At 41.1% G+C, this 23,599-nt stretch overlaps 2 protein-coding genes across 3 annotated transcripts in view; one reads left to right on the forward strand and one right to left on the reverse strand.

The window, feature by feature from the left end:
• Positions 1 to 4,752, forward strand: part of LOC109482214 (neurogenic locus notch homolog protein 1-like) — a 26,448-nt gene extending 21,696 nt beyond the window's left edge. Inside the window, exons 19-28 of the mRNA XM_019784907.1 lie at positions 97 to 207; positions 330 to 440; positions 595 to 705; positions 816 to 926; positions 1,075 to 1,185; positions 1,528 to 1,638; positions 1,756 to 1,866; positions 2,045 to 2,218; positions 2,681 to 2,856; positions 4,741 to 4,752. Coding sequence (XP_019640466.1) covers positions 97 to 207; positions 330 to 440; positions 595 to 705; positions 816 to 926; positions 1,075 to 1,185; positions 1,528 to 1,638; positions 1,756 to 1,866; positions 2,045 to 2,218; positions 2,681 to 2,856; positions 4,741 to 4,752 — 1,139 coding nt within the window. The remainder of the gene's footprint in view (positions 1 to 96; positions 208 to 329; positions 441 to 594; positions 706 to 815; positions 927 to 1,074; positions 1,186 to 1,527; positions 1,639 to 1,755; positions 1,867 to 2,044; positions 2,219 to 2,680; positions 2,857 to 4,740) is intronic.
• Positions 4,753 to 5,789: 1,037 nt separating this feature from the next.
• Positions 5,790 to 22,369, reverse strand: LOC109482378 (retinal dehydrogenase 1-like). 2 transcript variants are annotated; one of them, XM_019785080.1, is made up of 14 exons: positions 22,168 to 22,369; positions 20,886 to 20,990; positions 20,344 to 20,484; positions 19,463 to 19,592; positions 18,722 to 18,783; positions 18,113 to 18,241; positions 17,478 to 17,591; positions 16,602 to 16,704; positions 15,373 to 15,557; positions 13,232 to 13,396; positions 12,224 to 12,381; positions 10,906 to 10,980; positions 6,409 to 6,448; positions 5,790 to 6,078 (listed from the first exon to the last, which is right to left on the reverse strand). In XM_019785080.1, the coding sequence occupies exons 1-14, from the start codon at positions 22,216 to 22,218 to the stop codon at positions 6,049 to 6,051; spliced, it is 1,488 nt and encodes a 495-aa protein (XP_019640639.1). In that variant the 5' UTR covers positions 22,219 to 22,369; the 3' UTR covers positions 5,790 to 6,048. The 2 variants fall into 2 exon arrangements, with proteins under 2 accessions (XP_019640639.1, XP_019640640.1); XM_019785081.1 differs by having other exon boundaries at positions 22,273 to 22,360.
• Positions 22,370 to 23,599: the final 1,230 nt, after the last annotated feature.

Below are 23,599 nucleotides of genomic sequence, written 5' to 3' on the forward strand. Positions count from 1 at the left end.
ATGTAGTTCAAGTGCTCAATATTTTGGTGCTATAGATACCTTGCAAAAGATGTAATGTTACAGTGCCCGAGCTCCTCTTCATATCATAACACACAGACATCAATGAGTGTATCAGAAACCCTTGCCAGCATGGAACTTGTGTGAACAGAGATGGCGGGTACAAATGTACCTGCTCAGCTGGATGGACTGGACAGAACTGTCAGCAAGGTAAGTTACTTTAATTTGTGTCTTCATGTTTCACCTCACATTCAGGGTCTAGAGGTACTTTCATGTTTTCTTTGCATTGTGTAGGTTTTATTCATGTTTAATTTTTTTTCTTTATCACGCAGACCTCAATGAGAGTTCCAGAAACCCGTGCCAGCATGGTCGCTGTGTGAACAAAGATGGTGGATACATATGCACCTGCTCACCTGGATGGACTGGACAGAACTGTCAGCAAGGTGAGCACTTTTTTCTGTAGCTACCTTTATGATTAGCATACATGTTATTTCTATTTGCATCTACCATTCCTTCCATTTTCTTTCTTTCTTCATATGGTTGTTATAGCAGTGATCTACATTGTGCATGGCATATCTGTATGTCTTTATAACGCAGACATCAATGAGTGTACCAGCAAAATCTGTCAACATGGACGCTGTGTGAACAAAGATGGTGGATACAAATGTACCTGCTCACCTGGATGGACTGGACATGACTGTCAGCAAGGTGAGTTCCTTTTGGTGTGAAGTAAAAACCAAGGCATAAATGTGTTTCAGTGCGTGTGTACATGTATCTAATCAGTTCAGCTGCAACTGCTGTACATTTCTTTCACATAGACATCAATGAGTGTTCCAGAAACCCTTGCCTGCATGGACACTGTGAGAACAAACTTGGCGGCTACAAATGTACCTGCTCACCTGGATGGACTGGACAGAACTGTCAGCAAGGTCTGTGGTAAAAGTCCATTTCCGTTTTGGTGAAGATATGTACGCAAATGAACTTGAAGTGCTCAATCACAATATTTTGGTGCTACAAATACGTTGCAAAGATTAAACGTTACAGTGATCGAGCTCATCTTTGTATCATAAAACACAGATATCAATGAGTGTACCAGCAGACCTTGCCAACATGGACGCTGTGAGAACCAAGATGGTGGATACAAATGCACCTGCTCACCTGGATGGACTGGACAGAACTGTCAGCAAGGTGAGTTCCTTTTGGTGTTAAGTAAAAACCAAGGCATAAGTGTGTTTTCAGTGTGTATATACATGTATCTAATTAGTTCAGCTGCGACTGCTGTACATTTCTTTCACACAGACATCGAGGAGTGTACCAGAAACCCTTGCCTGCAGGGTCGCTGTGTGAACCACCTTGACGGCTACAAATGTACCTGCTCAGCTGGATGGACTGGACAGAACTGTCAGCAAGGTGAGCACTTTTTTCTGTAGCTACCTTTCAATTAGCATACATGTTATTTCTATTTCCATCTACCATTCCCAAATACGTTGCAAAGATCAAAATCAGTCATTTCCTTTTTTGATCTCACAGACATCAATGAGTGTACCAAGACACCATGCCGACATGGACGCTGTGTGAACAAAGATGGCGGATACAAATGTACCTGCTCATATGGATGGACTGGACAGAGCTGTCAGCAAGGTGAGTTACTACCTGTCTTACTGTTGCCAAAGTCAGGTTCTAAATGTAACTTCATGGTTTCTTTACATAGTATAATAAGTTTTATTTATGCACGGAATTTCTTTCTTCACCACGCAGACATCAATGAGTGTACCGGCAAACCCTGTAAACATGGAACCTGTGAGAACAAAGATGGTGGATACAAATGCACCTGCTCACCTGGATGGACTGGACAGAACTGTCAGCAAGGTGAGTTCCAGACTTGCTGAAATATTCCAGGGTAAAATCTAGAAATACGTTTATTTTGGAACATCTGAGTCATTCACAAAAAGTAGTGGATGCTACCTGAAACGTCTGGGAGTTTTCAAAACCTATCCTGTTTTTGAATAACTGTTTTCTTGAACACACTTCTTACTGTTTGTTTCAGCCAAACGTTGCCAGAGTGGGTGGACGGAATACAACAACCACTGCTACAAGTTGGTGAAGGACAAAGTCGCATGGTCTACTGCAAATGAAAAATGTAAAAAACAGCATGGTGCAAACCTGGCCTCCATCCAAAGCCGAGGGGAGAACAACTTCATTGCAAGGCTCATCACAAATGGTGGGTAATAATATCGACAATATGATTAAATGATATATGAGCAAAGATATTTTGGATGAGGAAATATGTCTGATACTACCATTTACTGCCATTTCTTGGCACATTGTAGCCATCATTGCATATTTGAAGCATTTGAAAACAAGCTTCGTGAGGCGTTTACTTTGGATACCGGCCATGAAAGCTAGAGTCAGCCTATACAAAACAAGCAATAGTTTTTCACATTTTTGGCTCACAGATGTCAGTATGCTACTGGATAGGAATGATTCAACTTACTACATTATAAAAGAATGACTAGAAATTGGCATGCTGTTGCAGTGTGTCACAAGGCCATTAGCCTCTTTCCACAGTTGCAGTTCTCGGATTCCGACAATGCTTTATGTTACCACTGTATTTATATCATTTATATCTTTTTATCATGAATAAACTTCCTCATGAGTGACTGACAAATTGTGTTTACTCCAGCCCCGAAAGGTACACTTCGACATTTGGTCTGGTTCGGATTGTGTCGCGGCAAAGGAGGATTTTCGTGGACAGATAGGTCAGACGTGACCTACACAAACTGGGCTCCGGGTGAGCCTAACAACAGAGCTTGGCTGTCATTGGGCCAGGGAGAGAACTGTGGTGCTATGTACGCCAAGGTGAGATCAGTTGTTTCTCTTTTCATAAGTCCACAGCAACTAAATTTTGTGGATGCCATCCTCTTCAGACTCCAAATCTAATGTGATAGGGTGAATTAAAACAAGGCCCATTTTCGGTATGTTGACCAGTGACCACTGGCACCAATTTCCAATCCCCAAAATCAGGCAAAAATTAATATGCGCGCTAATGTCATCCATAAAAATTGCTTGCTGTGGCCTAACCTCCAAGTACACGGGTTTGTTTTCCACGGTTCTGCTTGTTGGTCCGTGGCCTTACATGACATTGTGTGGCGTGGGGTGGTGTAGTGGTTAGAGCGTTCGATTATGAAGCGGGGAGACCCGGGTTCGTTACCAAGTCGTACCCGGGACATTTATTTATTTTATTCACATTTATTTTCCGAGGATGAGGCAAAAAGTTATAAAACTTATCTCAGCCCTCTCCTCACACATAAAAGGATACAATAAAACAAAGTAATAATAATAATAAGAAATGACAAGGGTACATAGTAGGCTGGTGTACAAATCAAAATGAATCAACTAAATCAAACAAAACGTCCTGTCTGCAAAATAAAGTTGAAAACCACATCAAATATGTTACAGTTGTTGACAAACGACAATGAGGGGTTACCCCTGAGAATGGTTGAACATAAAGTGTTGTCGGTGACGTTGTTTGTGTCAAATGGCAGAATGTTAGTTAGAGATGATAACATGTCAATGCGTTCGTCAGTGTACAGTGGGCAGTGTAGGAAGTAGTGTACAGCTGTTTCGTTGAAGTGACCACATTTGCACGCAGGACTGGGCACACATTGATGTTGGAACAGGTGAAAGTTTAACTGACTGCGGTTGAGTCTGAGTCTGGTAAGGTGGATAGCTGGGTTTCTCGGACCGTGGGAGAAGTGAGGTTGAGTGTGAGGGCTGTGATAAAACGTCTCCAACTCTTTTTTAAAGATGGCAATTGATGTTGATGCTCGTGTAGTTAATGGCAAGTTATTCCAGGAAACAATGGAAGTAGGTAGAAAAGATCTTTTGAATTTCTCAGTTCTAGCAGGAATTAAGACGTAATTCTGATCAGTACGGAGACTGTAGGGGGTGGAGTCACGGGTTTGTAGTGGGACATGTCTGGACATGCGCCCCGACGTTGTGTCCTTGGGAAAGACACTTTACACGACTTTCCTCACTCCACCCAGGTGTGAATGGGTACCTAACTTCGGTTGGGGAAAGTCGTATTGAGGTCACCTTGTGGCGCCGAATGGCAGCCGCACAGACCCTTGCGACAGTTCCAACAAAAAATAATTGTGGAACAAATATGTGTATCATAATCATTTGATTGTTGTAATTGTTGTGATTTGTATTGATTATTATGTGATACCCTGCATCAATTCAGCCGTATAAAGGCTGCGACTGCACGGGTACTGTTTGGACAATAAAAATCATTTATTATTATTATCATTATTAACCTTTCGTTGTGGATCATTTTCACTTGAACAGGACGACGGTAATTTTTGGGTAGGCGCACGCGGTAAAAAAGGACAGTGGGACGACACCATATGCTTCAGCCTCCGTCCCTACGTTTGCAAGAGACCAAAGTGATACTAAATTCAGTAAGTATGTAATCCATTCCTGATCTAAGGAAAGAAAATGAAACACAAACTTTGTGAGGGAATCCCTAGTTGGACCATGGGAAACAGAATTTGAAAACGTAAAAAAAGTAAGGTGTCTGCATTAAAGGTGTAGATTATAGAGAATAATACTCTGGTTGACTTAACTCCCAACCATGGTCTAGAGAAGGTCGCTAGTCAATGGCTGTTTAGAAATTGAAATAGACTCAAGTTTTTAACTTCAGAATGTATAACTGTGAGACTGAAACTTTGTTGTAATGGCCAGGTCAAACTATAGCATTAGTGTTGACTTACTATTACCATTACTAAGTAGACATGTAGCTCACACTACTTGTTGTAAGATGGGGAACTGGATTATTGACAGAATAATATAAATAAATATTAGAAAACAATATGCAGTCTTATGATCCAGTGTTTGCTTGTACAAGAATAAAAAAATTCATTTTCCCCAAATGGACACTGAAAAATGACAAAGTTGTACTTAAACTTTTAGGAAAAGTTTTTTTAACATGCCAGTGAGATCCACATAGCATGACGTTGACACTAAAAATGTATGACATTATAATATTGACATTAACGTTAATGTATGTTTCTATTCAAGGTTATGCTAGATTTACAAATCAAGTTAATTTTATGTTGTAGGAATTGTTACATTCTGCTGACTTTGGTTAAAAAAAGAGATACAAGGTTCATTTACAATATTTCATTATAGTATTTGAGCCATCATAGGATGCATGTAATTAAAACTGGGCACAATTTCACATCACTTGAGGTATCTCAAATCAAAACTCCTTCAATTTCTTAACTAGCTGGAAAAGTTGAAAGCTTGAAATTCATGATGGAAGACAGAAATTGAGAAAACTTGGAATGATGATGATTCATCAATGCAAATGTCCCATGCACAGAGCCGAGGAGTCATCGCAATAACAAAACTTGTGCACAAATTAGTAACATAGACTGGAGGCTAACTGACACAAGTGTCTGACTAACTGCTGCATGGCAACAATTAAGGGTTATATTTAATTAACTAGTTTCTAACACCTCTAATGTCTGTCGCCTCTACATGTATGTGCCAACATACATTGTAGAGTTAGGCTACACCAATTTAATTTCTTGGTTAACGGATTCGCCGCTTCATTTTTTTCTGATTTGCAAATAAAAATAAAAATTCAGAATCAACTGCAACATGCTCATATTTTTCCCTGAACAGTTGAAAACAGTCCTTTTCTTACTACTTGTTACAGTCATTCCATCTTTCAATTCAGTGGTATCATTAAAAGTTCAAAATTCATTGTTCAAATTTTGAACCTGCCTGGTGTGTTGACTTCAGAGCTCCTATCGTACCATTTTGGGCCATAATAGGATGCCTAGCTAGGCCTGTTTTTATTTTTATTTTTTTTTGTCGCCCGCCCGCTCCACTATTTTCCTAGAAAAATCCGTTAACCAAGAAATAAAATTGGTGTGGCCTTAGGGTTGTCAAAACACAGACTGAGTTGTTGGGACACAGAGGTGTAACCAAAAATTAGTGTCTAAACAATATGAAGCTGTGAGGTTGTCCACTTCCTCTTGTGCCTCAAGCTTTTTGGGGAAGCTTGATGGTGACCTAAATGGAATGGGACTTTTAGTGTTCATACACATAAAGTAAGCAAGTATGCATATAAAGTAGAGTTGCATTTTAGCTCGTATTCTAAAATTAAAGCAGTATGTTTCGTTTCAAGTATTACATTGTACACTTTGATCTGCTTTATCGTTTGTATCTTTAAACTTCTCTCTGTTGAAGTACCCTTTGCCATCAAATTTGTATTGATTGCAGGGTTTAGAAAGCAGGGTGAAGGGTAACTCAATAGTGAACTTTGAGCCTAAACTTTCTTTCTAAGTCGCAGTTTATGAAAAAAAACTGAAAAGAGAAATGAATACAATTAGTAACACTTACTGTTTTAACCTCCGTGTATTCGTGCAGGGCATATTCACCCCTGAAATATAAACAAGAGATTAGAATTAAGAGAGATCTAGAGAAGTACAAAAGTATATGTACACATCTGTGTCCATAATATCACCAGGGTCCATAATATCGCCACCTTGAGAAAAAGTGTGCTTAAAGATATTTTTACTGCAACATACCCTAGGTATGTACAGTTGATGTATGAAGGAGTGTATACCAAAAGTATGTTGCAGTAAAAATATCTTTAAGCACACTGTTTCTCAAGGTGGCGATATTATGGACCCTGGTGATATTATGGACACAGATGTTACATTGTACAGTGTTCAGTGTTTTAGATGACATGATAAACCAATAACAAGACTGGCAATGAAAAATACATTGCCATGGCGACGGAGGTTGTTGGTAGGGTTGTTGGCACTGTCATGATTTTGGGGAAGGTACGTTTTGGTCTGAGTTTGTTAAAAATAACACCCAATACACATCCAAGTGCCAGTTACAGTCTCTTCTATTGACATCATAAACCATCTACTGTATCAAAAGTTCCAACAGACGCGTACACTACTGTTCAGGACGACATTTTCAAGCATAACATGACATTGTCATTGTTCCAGGAGAAGTATCCTCAATACACTTAAGACAAATACTATCAAATGAAAGAGTAAAAAAGTATGAAAGATAGTATGCAAACGACGTGTCAAGAAAAATCAAAGTAGGTAAGTTTGCCATCTACAGTCCTAATACTTCAGGCAATTGAACATGAAACAGTTGTCAGGGTCATACATCTGGATGCATACTGTATTGTTTCACAAAATACAAACATGAAGAAACATGGAAAGAAATTTTCCATCTCCCACCAGATGCAATTTTCCCGAAAGCTTAGAGGCACTCCAGTGTCTATTGAGAATCAACGTCGCGTGACATACAAAGTAACAGAGAGACGTTGTCTTACAAAGAAGCAAATGAACATGTTTATTTCCGATATTCGGCCAAACAGCAATGTACAATATTCAAGTTGAAGTTGTCAGAGTGTAGCGTCATAACACACATAGATCTAATTACATCATTTCACATACATTTTAAATCAATCTGTATATTGGAAAGCTTACTGATACACATCATCACAGATACGGGGCCGAACCGTCTAATAAATAAAGCCATTGAAGCACTCACCCTCCTTTGGTCTCCACATTTGTTACAGTAAAAGAATGCTATATACACAGTGCTAAACTTACATCATATGTAATAGATATTACTCTTCATGAACATATAGTCGTCTAAGACATGTCCAACCTACTAACCAATATTCCTTTCCCAATACACAGGTTGCCACAGGTGACAATGTCACAACAGATCTATAAACAACGCTGAATTTGACTAGCCTTGACTTCTTTAACAATACAGTATACATCCAGATCTATATAGCCATCACATTGACAATTAGACTAAACCATGTTTCATGTTCAATTTCCTATTAAAACTAAGGATTGACGTGCGTTGTAGATGGAAAAGTTACCTATCCAATGGACACACAACACAGGCAGCTACCAGGTAGCACAGTAGCACATAACATCTGTTCCTGATATCGACTGTACTGACTGAAAATTCCACAATTCCCAAGGGGTTGCAGGACATTCACTGGGTAAGGCATGTGGGCCAGATTGTAGGACATACATTGGAAGGCATGTGGGGAATCCTGGAATGTGGGGCTGATTGTGGAAAGAGAGTTCACTTTGGCTTGGTTTGAGACAGTCATCACGGGGAGGTACAAATTTGCGGCCTGAGTTCAGGGATTACTAGCCTGGTAACTAGTCTCAGCGGGTCAGCTTAGAGGTGTTTTCCGACCCCATCAGGGAAACACGGCGGTCTGTTTCACCACTACAAGGGCTAGTTTTCAGTTCTGTGTGGTTGTCCAAATGGATGCTCTCCTCTTACAGCAAAGCCTAATGAATCCAACAAATACCCGTAGACAAACTTTATTGCAACATACCGGTATTAGATCACAATGGATACTCTTTGTGACATTCTGATAACTCACATTGTGACCCTGAACATGTTGGGGAAATGCTGAGAAGGAGACTTACAGATATGTCTTCTACATCTTATAGAAGAGAAGTCAAACCGTTCAGACATAGTTTTTAGACTTAGACGTAGCTATAATTTTAGACAACTACTTTTCATTATGTGGATTTTAGTTATTTTATATACTGTTCTTCAATGTTCTTTTATGTTAAAACTTTGAAACTGGCAATTAGCCCCCGGGCATGAACAGGGATGTGAATCAGCATGTGTCTGCTCAGTTGTGAATCTGTACAATTTCCACAATGTCCCAAGGGTTTCCTGGAATTTCACTACGTAGGAATCTGGGCCAGAATGTAGGACATACATTGAAAGGCATGTGGGGAATCCTGGAATGTGGGCCAGATTGTAGGACATACACTTGAAAGGCATGTGGGGAATCCTGGAATGTGGGCATGGTTGTAGGTATGTACGTGAGGAAAGAGCAGACTGATTGTGGGGCTGGAAAGAGAGTTCACTTTGGCTTGGTTTGAGACAGTCATCACATGGAAGTACAGATTTGCGGCCCTTCAGGGATTACTAGCCTGGTAACCAGTCTCAGCGGGTCAGCTTAGAGGTGTTTTCCGACCCCATCAGGGAAACACGGCGGTCTGTTTCAACACTACAAGGGCTAGATTTCAGTTCTGTGTGGTTGTCCAAATGGGGACCTTCCACGTGCTTCTTACGGCCTGGCAATCCTTAGAAGGTAATACAGCATCCAATGTATTTATGAATAAAAAGAGCCCTATAGGACACCTGTGTCGATCGTAAAAAGTAAAAATCTTCCTCTGGTGTTGGAACTGTGGTAGATTTGTATGATTTTAATTTTAGGTGAAACTTAGGTCTGTTATAAAGGAATATTAAATGTACAGGAATAATCTGCCATTGAGAATGATTACCCAATAGTTGTCCTATAACAAAATTGATCTAGTCGAAGGATTTGGTTATGCTTACCTAACGTTAACAACCTATAAAGTTGAACGTCAATATCTGATGTCCACAAGAAATATTATATTAAACTACATATGAGACCTCACCTATCGAAAATGTACGCAACCAATTCTGTAAAAATGTTCTTGGTGTATTTAGAAATAGTAAGCAATGTTTGCCTGTAGAGCAGAATTATGTAGACTTCCTTTAGATACAGATATTTGTATATAGATATACTAGTAGTTAAATTCTGGTTATGCTTGGTCCAAATGGACACAACCTCACACTCCCTTCAAACGGATGCTCTCTCTTACAGCAAAGCCTACAAATACCCATAGCCAAACTTTACTGTTAAAGACATACCGGTATTAGATCATAATGGATACTCTTTGTGGCATTCTGATAACTCACATTGTGACCCTGAACATGTTGGGGAAATGCTGAGAAGGAGACTTACAGATATAACGTTACACGTGTCTTCTACAGTTATAAAAGAGAAGTCAAACCCTTCAGACATAGTTTTAGACTTAGACGTAGCTATAATTTTAGACAACTACCTTTCATTATGTGGATTTTAGTTATTTTATATACTGTTCTTCAGTGTTCTTTTATGTTTGTAACTGGCAATTAACCTCCGGGCATGAATTTGCAATAAACGTCTCAATTATTACAATAGGAGAGAAAGATATAGTACCTGTTCAAATGCAGCAGAGTTGAAGACTGTCGATGATACGTAGGAGAAGACGTTCTACACTAATTCAGAAAACTCACTTACTGCTTACTTCATTAACATCACATGGGAGCTATAGCTATATGAGCTAGATAATGCTGCATGGGAGTGGACAGGGATGTAAATCAGCATGTGTCTGCTCAGTTGTGAATCTGTACAATTTCCACAATGTCCCAAGGGTTTCCTGGAATTTCACTACGTGGGAATGTGGGCATAGATGTGTGTCAGCAAAATCCCAGACATGCCTGTAGACATTCCATTCCTGTGGAAAAAAATGCCTGTGCAATTCCTAGAATTCTTGCAAACTGCACACAATACTGTACCATTAGGCTCCCCCCTGAGGCGTCGCCAAAAAAGATGATCTGAATACAATGTGTTTCAGAGCACAATTTAGTGTATTTTGTTTGTTTGTTTTGCATTAATGGTAGATTGTCTTTACATGTAGGTGTAACACAACTGTTACAATTTTGTACCATAAGTACGAGCAACAACCCTAACCACAAGACCTGAAGGTAATTCTACTGCAGTTATGATGAGGTCACATTTCCAAACCGGGGCCCGGCTGGGCTGCGGTCTTATATAGCGAAAAATAGGGTATAAAAGTCAACAAAGCACAAAAAAGGTAGAAAAATATCATTATATGATAACTATTTGCGTATATACTTGATAAAAATTGTTGATTTCTTGTTAATCAGAACAGCCCGGCCGGGCCCCTGTTTGGAAATGCACATTACCTCAGCATTACCGAACCTTACTAACAGGCTGATACTCACAGTTCTCGGCCGTTGCCCGACATCTTGAACCCTCCAAATGGAGCCTGGATCAGACCAGGGTCATAGCAGTTCACCCTGGTGAAAAACAGACAAGACTTGGAACAGGAAAAGGAAAGGAGGGTTTTGATAAGAAAGAAAGAAGACAGCCTACAATCTACAGGCTTTCAAATCAAACGTTCAATGCCATCTCTTGACATAGCCATGTTTCTCTCATATTTCTAGTTCAATGCCAAGAAGTGGTCGTATAGGCCTTGCATTGAACCACTCCGTTAGAAAAAAAGTTACAAAAAAAAAAGTTGCACATCACTTGACTAGGTATGTTTTGTCCTTACAGCAAATTATCACACACACAAAAGTCTGGAATGAATGTCACATTGATGTTCATATTACAGGGTAAAATTAGACAGTCAAGCATCAATCCAAATGTCTCCTACAATAGAGTATGGAAAAGACTTCAGAGACATTGACAAAGACTTCCGGTAATACTTTTCAATATTGAAATGTCTATGTTGATTTTATGTTCATGGTGACCTCTTCACTGTTAAGTCCTGACACCTCAGATATGCATTTTATTTCACTCCTATTTAACTGCAAACTGAACCCAAAAGTCACCTTTTACCTTCTACCTAGAGATTTAGACCCTGTGAAAATACAGTGAGTTTACAGTTGCATTAGTTTACACAGCATCTGACATCCTGAGCTGTTAGCCAGCCAGCTTATCCTGTGGGAGCCAGAAGAGGGAAGGCAGACAAGGGGTAGAAGAAGCACAACCTTCATTGAGAACCTGAAGCGGGATGCTGGGCTCAGAAACATCTCCACAGCAGAACTCCGCTCACTAATGGAGGACAGAGACGAGTGGAGAAGAAGAACCCATTTGTCTCCAGTACTGTTCAAGGTTCTAGGTACAGAAGCACGAGTTGACTCACCAGACAGATTATTTCAGTCCTGTTTAAACTGCAAACTGAACCCAAAAGTCTCCTTTTACCTTCTACCTAGAGATAAAGAACTCTGCTCACTGATGGAGGACAGGGACGAGTGGAGAGGAAGAACCCATTGTCTCCAGTGTTGACATCCCTGATGGCCCGGTTCAAGGTTCTAGATACAGAAGCACTAGTCTCTACCAGACTAACTATGCTGGCTATATATAGGAGAATATTTCCCGGGAGAGTTTGGCCGCTTTGGGGTTTGACAATGAACGAAACTACCTCCCCACGGCCGGACTCCCGTGGCCAATTTGATTCTCTTTTTTGCCGAATTCTATGATCTGTATTCACGTAGAAAGGTCTGGTGGAGGCTACAGAAGCACGAGTTGACTCACCAGACAGATCCTGCCTGCACACTGTTGGCGATGGTCAGGGCCTTGTCTATGTCCTTAGTGAACACACCGGCCGCCAGCCCGTAGGTCGTGTTGTTGGCTCGGTCAATCGCCTCCTCTATCGACTTGAACTTGATGATGCTCTGGACTGGTCCAAAGATCTGAAGAAAACATAACAAAACATTTGATGTAGAACGTTAACCTCAATAGAAAACTAATATGACACTGGGCTTCAAAAAAGATATGATAAATGTACTGTAAATGGATGGATGGATGGATGGATGGATGGATGGATGGATGGATGGATGGATGGATGGATGGATGGATGGATGGATGGATGGATGGATGGATGGATGGATGGATGCATGGATGGATGGTTAGGTGGATGGATGGATGGATGCATGGATGGATGGTTAGGTGGGTGGATGGGTGGATGGATGGATGGATGGGTGGGTGGATGGATGAGTGGGTGGGTGGGTATATGGATGGATGGATGGATGGATGGATGGATGGATGGATGGATGGATGGATGGATGGATGCATGGATGCATGGATGGATGGATGCATGGATGGATGGTTAGGTGGGTGGATGGATGGATGGAATGAAGAATATAATGACTGACAAAATTACTAATATGCAATGTGGTTCACAAACTCCAGTTCTTTGCATTAACATGGAAGTCAAATCTTGGATTCATCACTTTAGAGCTTTGCCATCATAATACATGTACAACACTAAATGTACACTCTGCAATGCCGGTGTGTTGTGCGGTTATATGGGCTAATACATTTTGGTGACAGTCTGTCACCTTCCTCGGGGCAATTCTGACTGGTTTACGTTGCACAGCACAGGTGTCGCTGCTGTAGATGCATTCTCAAACTCTAATAGTAATACATTTAATGCTCTAGCCAAAAGTTATACATATACAGACAGATACTGATACAGATACAGAACACCACACAAATAAACACTGCCTTAGACAAAAAACGACAACATAAATGAGGAAGTACCTCCTCCTGAGCAATCTTCATCTCATCCTTGACATCGTAGAACACGGTGGGCTCCACGAAGTACCCCTTCTCGCCCTTGCGGTTCCCCCCACACCCCAGCTTGGCCCCTTCCTGCTTCCCACTCTCGATCAGGCCCAGGATCTTCTCAAACTGCTCCTGGTTCACCTGAATAAAAAAACAACATATGTCACAGTGGCGTCGAGAAAACACGGAGACTGAGATAACGTGTCCTGTTGTTTCTTTAATCTTTTCAAGTCTGCCTCATCTGTAACGTTACCTTTCTAGAACCCCTTCCTTCGAACAGGTGTTGTTGCTACCTGTTCGAACACCCGTTCAACACCACATGTGCACGTGGTGATCACGTGCGCACGGTGTGCTCGAACAGGCAGCAAACCCCCGCTCGAAGGAAGGGTCTAACTATAGCTACTACAATGTAAGTGCTTAATGTATAACTGTCACTTCGTGACACATACATGCAGAAAACAGCATGGATGATTATTATGTTTATCGAAGGAAAACATATTGTTTTTACTCAGTTTCTTCCTCCTCTTCTGTTCCAAACACTAACCTCTGACCTGGCCAACAACATGATTTGATGACGTCTGTCACCATGGTGACTGGTGTTGGGTTACATAATGTTGCAATTTCATGATCTGCTTTACTCCTTTCACCATATATAGTCTCGTAGTACATGTATGTGAAGGTGTTTGAGTAAAAATTAACAGGGCAGACCATGTCCAAAGGTAAACATAATACATTTCCTTTCAAATGTTACTTCTCTAGTTCTATGTGAGTCACAGACTTGTGCATGCGTCGATATTGTCCCTGTCCTTGGTGCTGACTTGAATGTTAAGAAGCTGCAACGATTCCTTCTTTTTATAACGAAATGTTTTCCTGAAAGACTGGAGTTACAGTTTCTACTTCCTCACTTCTACCAACACAAAAGAACTTTCAAGCAGCATTCACATAGCACCTAAGTATGTTAAAGATATGGCAGAATTGCAATTGGAAGAAGTCTATGAAATACAGGGAAGCATGACTCACTGCATTACTTAATATACCTATCTAGTGCAGATCATTCTCACTGGTACCCTGATACCCAATAAGCCCTAAGAGAACCTGAGTAGGAACACCTAGCCTCCACCAGGCCTTCCTAGAGGGTGTACGGATCCTAGGCCTTGTCCTGCTGAGCGAAACATGTGTCGCTCTGCACATACAGTACCATCTATATAGCACCCTGTATAGGTACGATTTGGGGGTATTTCTCGTTCAATGCATCACACCGCAGCGAAACGCAACGAATGCGGGAGTAACTATTCCACTGCAGGGCAAAAAGATTGGGGGGTCTAAAATCTACTTAAGACATAAAATTATTGAAAAATATTGTGCCAGGAATGTCAGGACGACAAGGGTTAGGATTCGCTAAATAAGGGAAATAGCCAGGGGAGTCAGTCTGTGAGAGGGTTAACTTCCCCCTTCTGAACTGCCTGGGCAAATGAACTCTACGCTGGCTAAACACGTGTGGGGTTGTGTGGCGCAACGGCAGTGCGCGCGACTAGGAATCAAGAGGTCCCGGGTTCGAGTCCTGACATGCCACCGATCTTGTGCCCTTGGGACAGGCACTTTACACAGCTTTCATCACTAGACTCAAGTGAAAATGACTATTGTCTGTCCAGTATACGTTTCTATGTGCAGGACACAACACCAGCAACAGCTGCCTCTGTTCCGCGTGTATTGCACTGTTGCAATTTCAATAAATCAAATCAAATCATAAACTCCCCATGTCAAGCATTCTCCCTATTGGCTAGATTTTACTTTTTTTAACCCACGTTGTTAGTCTGGTAGAGACTAGGAACACCAATGCTTGAAAAAGTCTTTCTTACATTGGGCAGTAAGACTCTACAATGACAGTGACAATGGCTGATATTTGAAAACCCATGTCTGCTATTTCCTGTTGTAGATTGAATGGTGTTTGTACATATTTGTATATAGTGTGTTTCTGTATACTTGTCCTGTTTTGTTTTTTAACCAATTGTAAAAATCGAATACATAATTCAGGGATGCATTAGCATTTCCTGCTTCTGTACGATTTTGTTGGATTGAATAAATTTAAAATTGAAATTGAACCTGCCCTAACCCACCTGTGGGCCCTGCTCCACACCTGACTGGAAGCCGTCCCCGACTTTTCGGTTCTTCGCCCGCTCGATGCTCCTCTTGACGAACTCGTCGTAGATGGACTCCTCCACGAACGTGCGGGACCCAGCGCAACAGTTCTGCCCCATGTTCCAGAAAAGGGCGTGGTGGCAGTTATCCACCGCAAAGTCAACTGCAAGGGTAAAATAAGAAAAAGATCTTTCTGTATCTGTATAGCTAGTATAACTGCTCTTCGTTGTAACGCACCAGCTTCGCAGACACGCAGTACGGCAGCTGGCTACATTACACCGATCTTCCTTTCTACTCAAAAGGAAGAAAGTGTAAAATATACTCCATGTTCCAGAACAGGGCATGGTGGCAGTCAGCCACTGCAAAGTCAACTGCACGGGTAAAATTAATAAAAAAAAAGAGTCAGAAAGTGATCTGAAAGAAAGGAAGAATGTGCAAATACTGTACATTTTGCCCATCCATTCTGTGATTAATTAGCTAGCTCTTCAGTGAGCTGGTGACTATTGAATGAGATCAAGTTGAATTCACTACAACTTGTGAGACCTGGCGCAACAGTTCTGCCCCATGTTCCAGAACAGGGCATGGTGGCAGTTATCCACCGCAAAGTCAACTGCATGGGGAAAATAAGAAAATGATCTTTCTACTTAAAGGAAGAAAGTGTAAAATATGCCCCATGTTCTAGAACAGGGCGTGATGGCAGTTAGCCACCGCAAAGTCAACTAGATAAAGAGACAGAAAGTCATCTTTCTAATAAAAGGGAAGAACTTGTAAATACTGTACCCATCACCCATCTTTTCTGTCACAACCATTGGGAGATTAGCTCCTCAGTGAGCTAGATGTTCACATGAAATCACATTGAAGTGTAAGTTCAGAGTACCTGGTGACACCAACAAGAGTTAGAAAGTGATAAAGAGTAAGAAAAATAGAGAAAGTGATCTCAATCCAGTTCCAAGAAGATACATTTTTTTGTACATGTACAGTTTTTACAGGTTCATAGTACGTGGATCATGGCTTAATGAACCTGCAAATGCTGTACACACTGGAAGATCAGCTCTTCCATGGGCCAAACTGGTTTGAGGTCACTTTTCAGGACTAAATATGAGCCCAAAGCACCCAGGGAAACCTAATGCCTCAGAAGCACAACTCTCCCTAATTCAAACCACTGTAAAAATGCATGAAACACAGTATACATGTACAAAGTACTCACTGTCAGAGTCAGCAAACACGATGACTGGACTCTTGCCGCCGAGTTCCAGGGTGACTCGCTTCAAGTTGCTCTTTCCTGCGGCTTGCTGCACAATCCTGCCCACCTGTCAACCAACCATATCATGTCATCAAGATGTCAACAACAAAAAAGTACTGTGACATTTACACAGTCACACACACCTAAGAAGATGTTCACACTGGATGTGGATCTAGGCCCAAACCTGTCGTACACGTCCAAGCTCAGCCAGTTCAGAAGTGTCACAACACATCCACCTAGAGTCACCCGGACACTTTGTTTCACTGTAAGGATTTTGGACACTGAACAAGACTACTTCCTAAAGAGGGGTGAAGGAAGCCATATACATCAGGGCCCATCACCCTACATTGAACCGTGACTGGGGCCAACATCCTCTACCAGATACCTTAGACCCAGTGTTGACATCACACTTCAAAGAAGCAATGTGACAAGCCTCACTGGGTCAGTCTACTGAGGAAGACCAGAGTGACTGGTAGAAAGCTCTAAGTGAGAAAACCTTTTGTGTTGGACCAAAAGTTTTAACTTTAAACATGCTGTAATGTTCTGACTACTGGCAGGAGACACCCAGTAGACCAAGTGAAAGATAAAGATACTCAGTCTGTAATGTTCCCTGGCTAAGTTGTTCACTCCAGGTAGGAGATAACCCTACCACAGTTGACCAAGTGAAAGATAAAGATGCTGTTTACAGTAAATGTTCCCCGTCTTAGTCAATCACTACAGGTAAGTCTGCTCAAGACAGTTTATCATGATCCCTTCGTACCTCAGTAGACCAAGTCAAAGATAAAGATGCTGTAATTATGTTCCCTTTTTTTGTTCATTACGGGTAGGAGACACCCCTACCTCAGTAGACCCAGTGAAGGCGACCTTATCCACATCCATGTGTTCAGCGATGGCGGCTCCAGCCGTGGGGCCGTAACCGGGGACAACGTTCATCACACCTGGGGGGAAACCAGCCTGGCAAGGAACAAATTAAATGTGATATGATATACATGCATATATAACCAAAGACTGCAGCTCACATTCAACATGGAACAAAAGTGAAACCCAGGAGGTTTAGAAGATGGCTTTTAGTTCTACAGAATATTGTTACCTGTGACTGTAAGGACCAATAGCTACAGGAAGAATAGCTTACTGTAACATATGCTGAGTGTGGATTCTAGTTAACTCAAACTGTTTAAACTTCTTTATCATCATCATCAGTCGACTGTGGAGCAGTGGATCTTAAGTTTTAACTTAAAAGTCCATGACAGACGGTCTGCAGCCAGTGCAGCAATGTTGTCAAAGCCCAGGTTACCTTTCTGTATCACATTTTTTTTTACTTAATACTTTTTGTATACATTTTTATCAGGCAAAAATCTGCACAAAGAATTGTAATGAAGTAACATAATAACCTAACTAAATTGAATATCCAAATTAAAACATCATTTCCATCTTGTGCTGCACCCAATATCTTAAAAGGAAAAACAAGACGATACCTCGATGAAGAGTTTTCCCATGTACAGGGCTGAGAGAGGAGTCTGTTCTGCCGGCTTCATCACGATGGTGTTCCCACAGGCCAGCGCAGGGCCGATCTTCCACGTAAACATGGACAGGGGGTAGTTCCACTGGGGGGAACAGCCGCGGGAAATTGTAATCAGTATCATAAGAAACCGTGCTGGAGTATAATAGCATATACTAGCTATTTGTAAGAGAGAAAAAATAAGTATGATAATTCTCAGTACATTAGGCATATTTTGGTTGTGTCTTTTTCTTAAAAATTTCATTAACAGGAATCACAAGAAGTGAAAAATCAGCATCACTATTTCTATACTATACAGACTTTATCCAAGCAACATTTCATCTGTATGTATGTTCATTTTAATAAAGCTGATTTGAAAAAAGTGTTTTGATTAACAAATGTGGTTATAAAATATATGTTAACAATAGTGTTATAACTACTTGAAGATAGTCACATTTTAAAATGTTACCCACAAGGAAAAATGTTTAGCGCAAGAGATGTATAAGGATCAGATGGCTATTGGCATTGACTTTTACAGTAGTAATGTATAGCAGGAATGATATTGTCATGCAGGGTAAGAACTCACAGGGATGATCTGCCCACACACACCCACAGGCTCATGTCTGGTGTAGCAGAACATCGGCCCATCTGCCATGAAATAACAAACGTAAGGAAACGTAAAGACACCTCCTCCACTATCTACAAGCTACTAGTTGATGGCAGCATTTTTAGCCTGTAGCTACTGCATAAGTAAACATGACTGTATATCATGCAAATTATTGAAACCATCAGAGTATGTGTATGTGTTATGAAGGCAATACATATTGAAAATGTGTGTGGGGTGTTACTAGTCTCTAAACCTAATAAGAGCTTCAAACCTTGAATAGCTTGGGATGGTTGAGATGATAAAGGAAGGTCTAACATCTGAGCTACTGTTAAAAGACACTTAGTCTAGTGTTTGTGCAATTCAGAAAATAATTATATTAATTGAAGATAAAATATGTGGTGTCAAACTATATAGAGAATAGTTGTGCATGACGCTTCCATATGAGAAACAATTTATTTTTTTCATTCATTTTTTGAATTTTTTTCCAACAGCTTTATTCAGAAGAAACAATTTATGGAAGTTGAACACACAGACAAGACCACCAGTGGACTAGCCTCCTGCTATAGTGATTGTGTGGCCCAAGGGCTTTTGAAATTTGTAACTTACCTGCAGGGATACTAGGCCTTATGAGAAAGGGCATATGGAAGGTAAACACACAGACCATTAAACCTAAGCCTCCTGCTATAGTGATTGTGTGGCCCAAGGGCTTTTGAAACTCACCAGCTGGGATTGTCTTGCCACAGATCTTGTCGCACCATCCAGCGTAGTACCTGATGACATTGATGACCTCTCCAAGGTCAGCGTCGTAGGCGTCAGCAAACGGCTTCCCATTGTCCACAACCTCCAAACTCTGTAGAGGATCAGAAAAAAAAAAAATTTACGGCTCTCAGTGGCCAATATGAGATGTTGTCACATCAGCGCACCAAATCCGTAAGGTGTTTTTAGCACCCTGACAGACGGATTAGCCTAAGAGGCTCGGTCGGCGTCACTCCACCGTATAGGTGGGGAAGTTGTGTAAAGTGCTTTTCCCAAGGGCACAACGTCGGGCCACGGTGAGTATCGAACCCGGGGCCTCTCGGTTCCGAGTCCAACGCTCTAACCGTTGCGCCACCGATGCACAGAGGATCAGAAGAGAGAGAATAGTACTCAATATAGGGAAAAAAGTCAACTATTTTGCAGACACCACTTAATCTAGTGTTTCAATCAGCGTAATATACTCCATGATATACTAAGTACATTGTACAATGTAGTAAGTAGAATACATGTGCATTGTATCTTACACACTTTTGTCAATGTTATTTACTAATAGATGGTTTCTAGCAGGTGTAAACATATTATTAAGTGCCTTCAAAGAGGATTGATTCCAAATTAGCATTATCCAGAAGCAATTTATTTTGCATACTGTAAATTACACAGTACAGTATGCATCTGAAAAATGTATATTATGTTGTAATTGTCATATGTGGTATACGTGACATCAATTAAGTATAGATTGTGATACCATTGAATATTAGTGTGTGGGTGATGTCATGATAGGTTTCAGAATGTGTTGGTTCTGTTAATCTGTCAATCTCCAAGTGAAGAAAAAAGTATTTCCGTACTGCCAGGTACACCCTGTCCCTCTCGATCAGGTCTGCCAGCTTGTGCATGAGCCTGCCGCGCTGCGATGCATCCATGGTCCGCCAGGGGGAGCCCAGCTTGAAGGCCGCCCGGGCAGCGGCAACAGCCTTGTCCACATCTGCCTACAGAGCACAGATGACGGAATTACTAACACTGCAGGGGTTTTTCTAAACAGGGGAATAAGGGCCCTGCTTCCTTATGTAACCAGCCAGCTCCCTTATATCAATTTTCAGATTGAACCCTATTATTAGTATTAAGTGGCTACTTACACACCATTTAGTCATTCTAAAATGATCGTTTTACAGTAAAAAGATGTAAAAACAATTCAACAATGCATTCTAGCATTACAAACTGTGTTCCTCTAATAAAGAAATTCCCCCTCGGTCGCAAATTTCTTGCTGACTCTGTCTATGCATTTGCTGGGGCCTTAAATCTTCCTGTCTGTCAATGTCCCTGAGGTGGCAAGCATGTGGAAATGACTACAGAAACACACACATACACAGATTAAGGGAAAAATGCCCACCTTGTCCCCCTCCTGCACATCAGCAATTTTCTCCTCGGTGGCCGGGTTGTAGACGGGAAAAGTTTTCCCGCTCACCGAATCGTGATATTCATTGTTGATGAAAATCTGCAGAATAAATATACATGTATAAACAACAATACACACCATTCAGAACTGTTTGTGACATGCCAGTGCTTGACAAAGCTCCCTACACTAGATTATAGAACGTCCTTGATTATAACCACCTGTTATGAATTTTAATATCTCTCTTGAAGCAGATTTCAGAAAAGGTATAGGCTGCAAATAGATACTAAGTATGGGCAGCTCATATGTGCCTAGCCTCTACCAGGCTTCAGAAGGGGCTAGAAGGAGTAGAAATTGGCTAAATAGACAAATAACATGCCAGGAGAGTTGGTTCACAAAAAGTCAATAGTTTGCTGCTCCAGCAAACTGCAATCTGAAAACCACCGACTGAGCACAGAGAACTTTTCCTTTGGGCATTTTAGTGACAGCAGAGATGTGAAGGGCATTAACCCCTGGCTTTATACAAATAGAGAGACCATATATAGGTTAGACCAAAGTCTGCTGTCTCATTTGTATGCAGTGCAGGCAGCAACTGCTCTGGGCCCCAGTTATTCAGCGTGAACCATCAAATTATGTCAACTTGTGGTTTCGTAAGCTATGGTCCTTTCCGACAATAGTTGATATGAACCAATGTCAAATTGCCTTCCAATTGTGCTATGTGCGGCAATAGTGCTTTAGCACCAAGCTGCCAAAGTTGAACTTTATTTGACCCCTCCAGCTCCAACATGTGGTGAATCATTAAGTAACTGTTACAAGATCCTGTTTGGAGATGGAAAACATTACACACTTGACTTTTGCCTTACCAGTATCATACTACACTTAGACCAGCATTACTTTTTGTCATGTTACACAAATATTTGCTCAAGTAGTGAAATATGCCCCATGCAGAGTTTCTACATAATTATTGGGTCATCAGCATTCATTGACTTGACATAGAGACTTAAGCACTACATTAACATCTATCAAGAACCGGCTTCTTTCATATATGAAAATAACAAAAGACATATAAAATAAGCCAAAGGAATTCTGTATATCTTTGCATAAGACCTGTGACTGACAAAATGTGCATATAAAGTCTTCTGCAAGGGGCGGGGCTACGCAAGGCACACAATAAACTCAACCTAGCTGCATCGATATGCGGTAGCACGTTATAGTATCACACAACAGTAAAGTAACATAACGTTAATAGGTTTATTATTACATATAATTCTGCACAAACCTTAGTAGAGTGTATCTCTGGGTTCTTGATGGGCTCAGGAATGTCAGACATGTCTGTACGGCGTGGCAACTACGAGGAGAAACGTGGACCAAGTCTCAAATTTACCTAACGGACCAGAATCAGCTGGTTTTGGCGTGGGGGGAGACGTCGAGAGGGTGAACTTTTGACCTAGTTCCCGCGTATCAGCTGATGCATCACGTGGTACACAGGGCGCTACCTTATTGGCGAAAATAATGGAGGCGCGGCCGGCCGGGCGATGCAAAAGTGCAAGTGATGTGTGAGTGGTGAAAGTGAAGAAAGAAAGATAGAAAGAAAGCGGTGATCAGAAAAGTTTCGTGTCAGAAAGGCAGGAACGTCAGGATATGTTTTCTTTATTGAAAAGGAGACAGAGGTCGTTGAAAATTTGATCTCTGTGTAATCTTTATGTTGTTTATAAATTTCAAATCAAATATTTGTGTTGGAATAAATTTCAACAACTTTTCAATGTGTTCCCAGTGACGTATTCCTATCTGACAGTGTTTTCTAACGGTATAAAACAATTGCCTGAATATGAACGGTTGAAGTACCAGTAAGGGACGCTAGAGGACACAACTGCATCAGGAATACTAAGTAGTATTCTTCTTGACAGTACAAGTAAGGCCACACTGGCTTAATTTTATGGATGACATCCTATGAAGACCCCAAAACTAATGCGAGTGGGCGAATAAAACAAAACTCCAGTTAAGGAAAATGCTGCTAAACCACAAGAATACAAAGCTGGTATTGCGAATTTGCTGTTGTACATGACTACTAAAATCCGGGACATGCTGGCCTTTTGTGGAATTTATGAGTCAGCACTGTACTGTATTCTAGACTACAACCGTTCTAGAACCATTTTTCGCTTGCGTTGTCCCCCTGGTAGATTTCCCGACGTGGGTAACTTTAATTTCTGAAAGTTCCTGGCCTCCGCTGGTACAAAAATCTAAAGCTTATCTATCGACTCGATGACTTCACAGAAGGATGGCTGTCCCGTTTCCTTCCACCCAATCTCACCAGAAATAACCAATTCTGGTATCTGAGAGCAGAATGCAGATAATCGCAGCATCTGCCAGGGGGACATCGCAAGCGAAAGCTGCGTTCCACTTCTGGGTTCTAGAACGTCGTTTTATTCAAAATGACCCCCCCCCCCCCCAGTGAAGTAAGCAATTCGTGTGATCCGTGAATAAAATTGGTTTTCGCGCAGGATAATTAATCCAATAGATTTTTTTCCCGACAGAAATGACTGGTGTTGGCAAGAAGAGAAAACCCTTGAGAATACTCCACACAGTCAATTATAAAGGAAATCCTGTTGCTCTATATATTAATCTTTGTAATCATCCACGACACAGCTCGATCTGGAAATCACGTTCGACTCGGAGGAATACCCGGAATTTCAAGGCTAGGAGCCCAAAAT

Source organism: Branchiostoma belcheri, unplaced genomic scaffold, assembly GCF_001625305.1.
Source record: "Branchiostoma belcheri isolate BF01 breed outbred unplaced genomic scaffold, Haploidv18h27 scaffold6, whole genome shotgun sequence".
In the NCBI taxonomy this organism is placed as follows: Eukaryota; Metazoa; Chordata; class Leptocardii; order Amphioxiformes; family Branchiostomatidae; genus Branchiostoma; species Branchiostoma belcheri.

Coding starts and splice junctions, on each gene's coding strand:
- LOC109482378 (XM_019785080.1), bottom strand. CDS start 22,218: ATGTCTGACATTCCTGAGCCCATCAAGAACCCAGAGATACACTCTACT. Junction 18,784..19,462: donor TGGCAAGACAATCCCAGCTG/GTGAGTTTCAAA, acceptor ATTTCATGGCAG/ATGGGCCGATGTTCTGCTAC. Junction 6,449..10,905: donor TCGGGCAACGGCCGAGAACT/GTGAGTATCAGC, acceptor TTTATATTTCAG/GGGTGAATATGCCCTGCACG.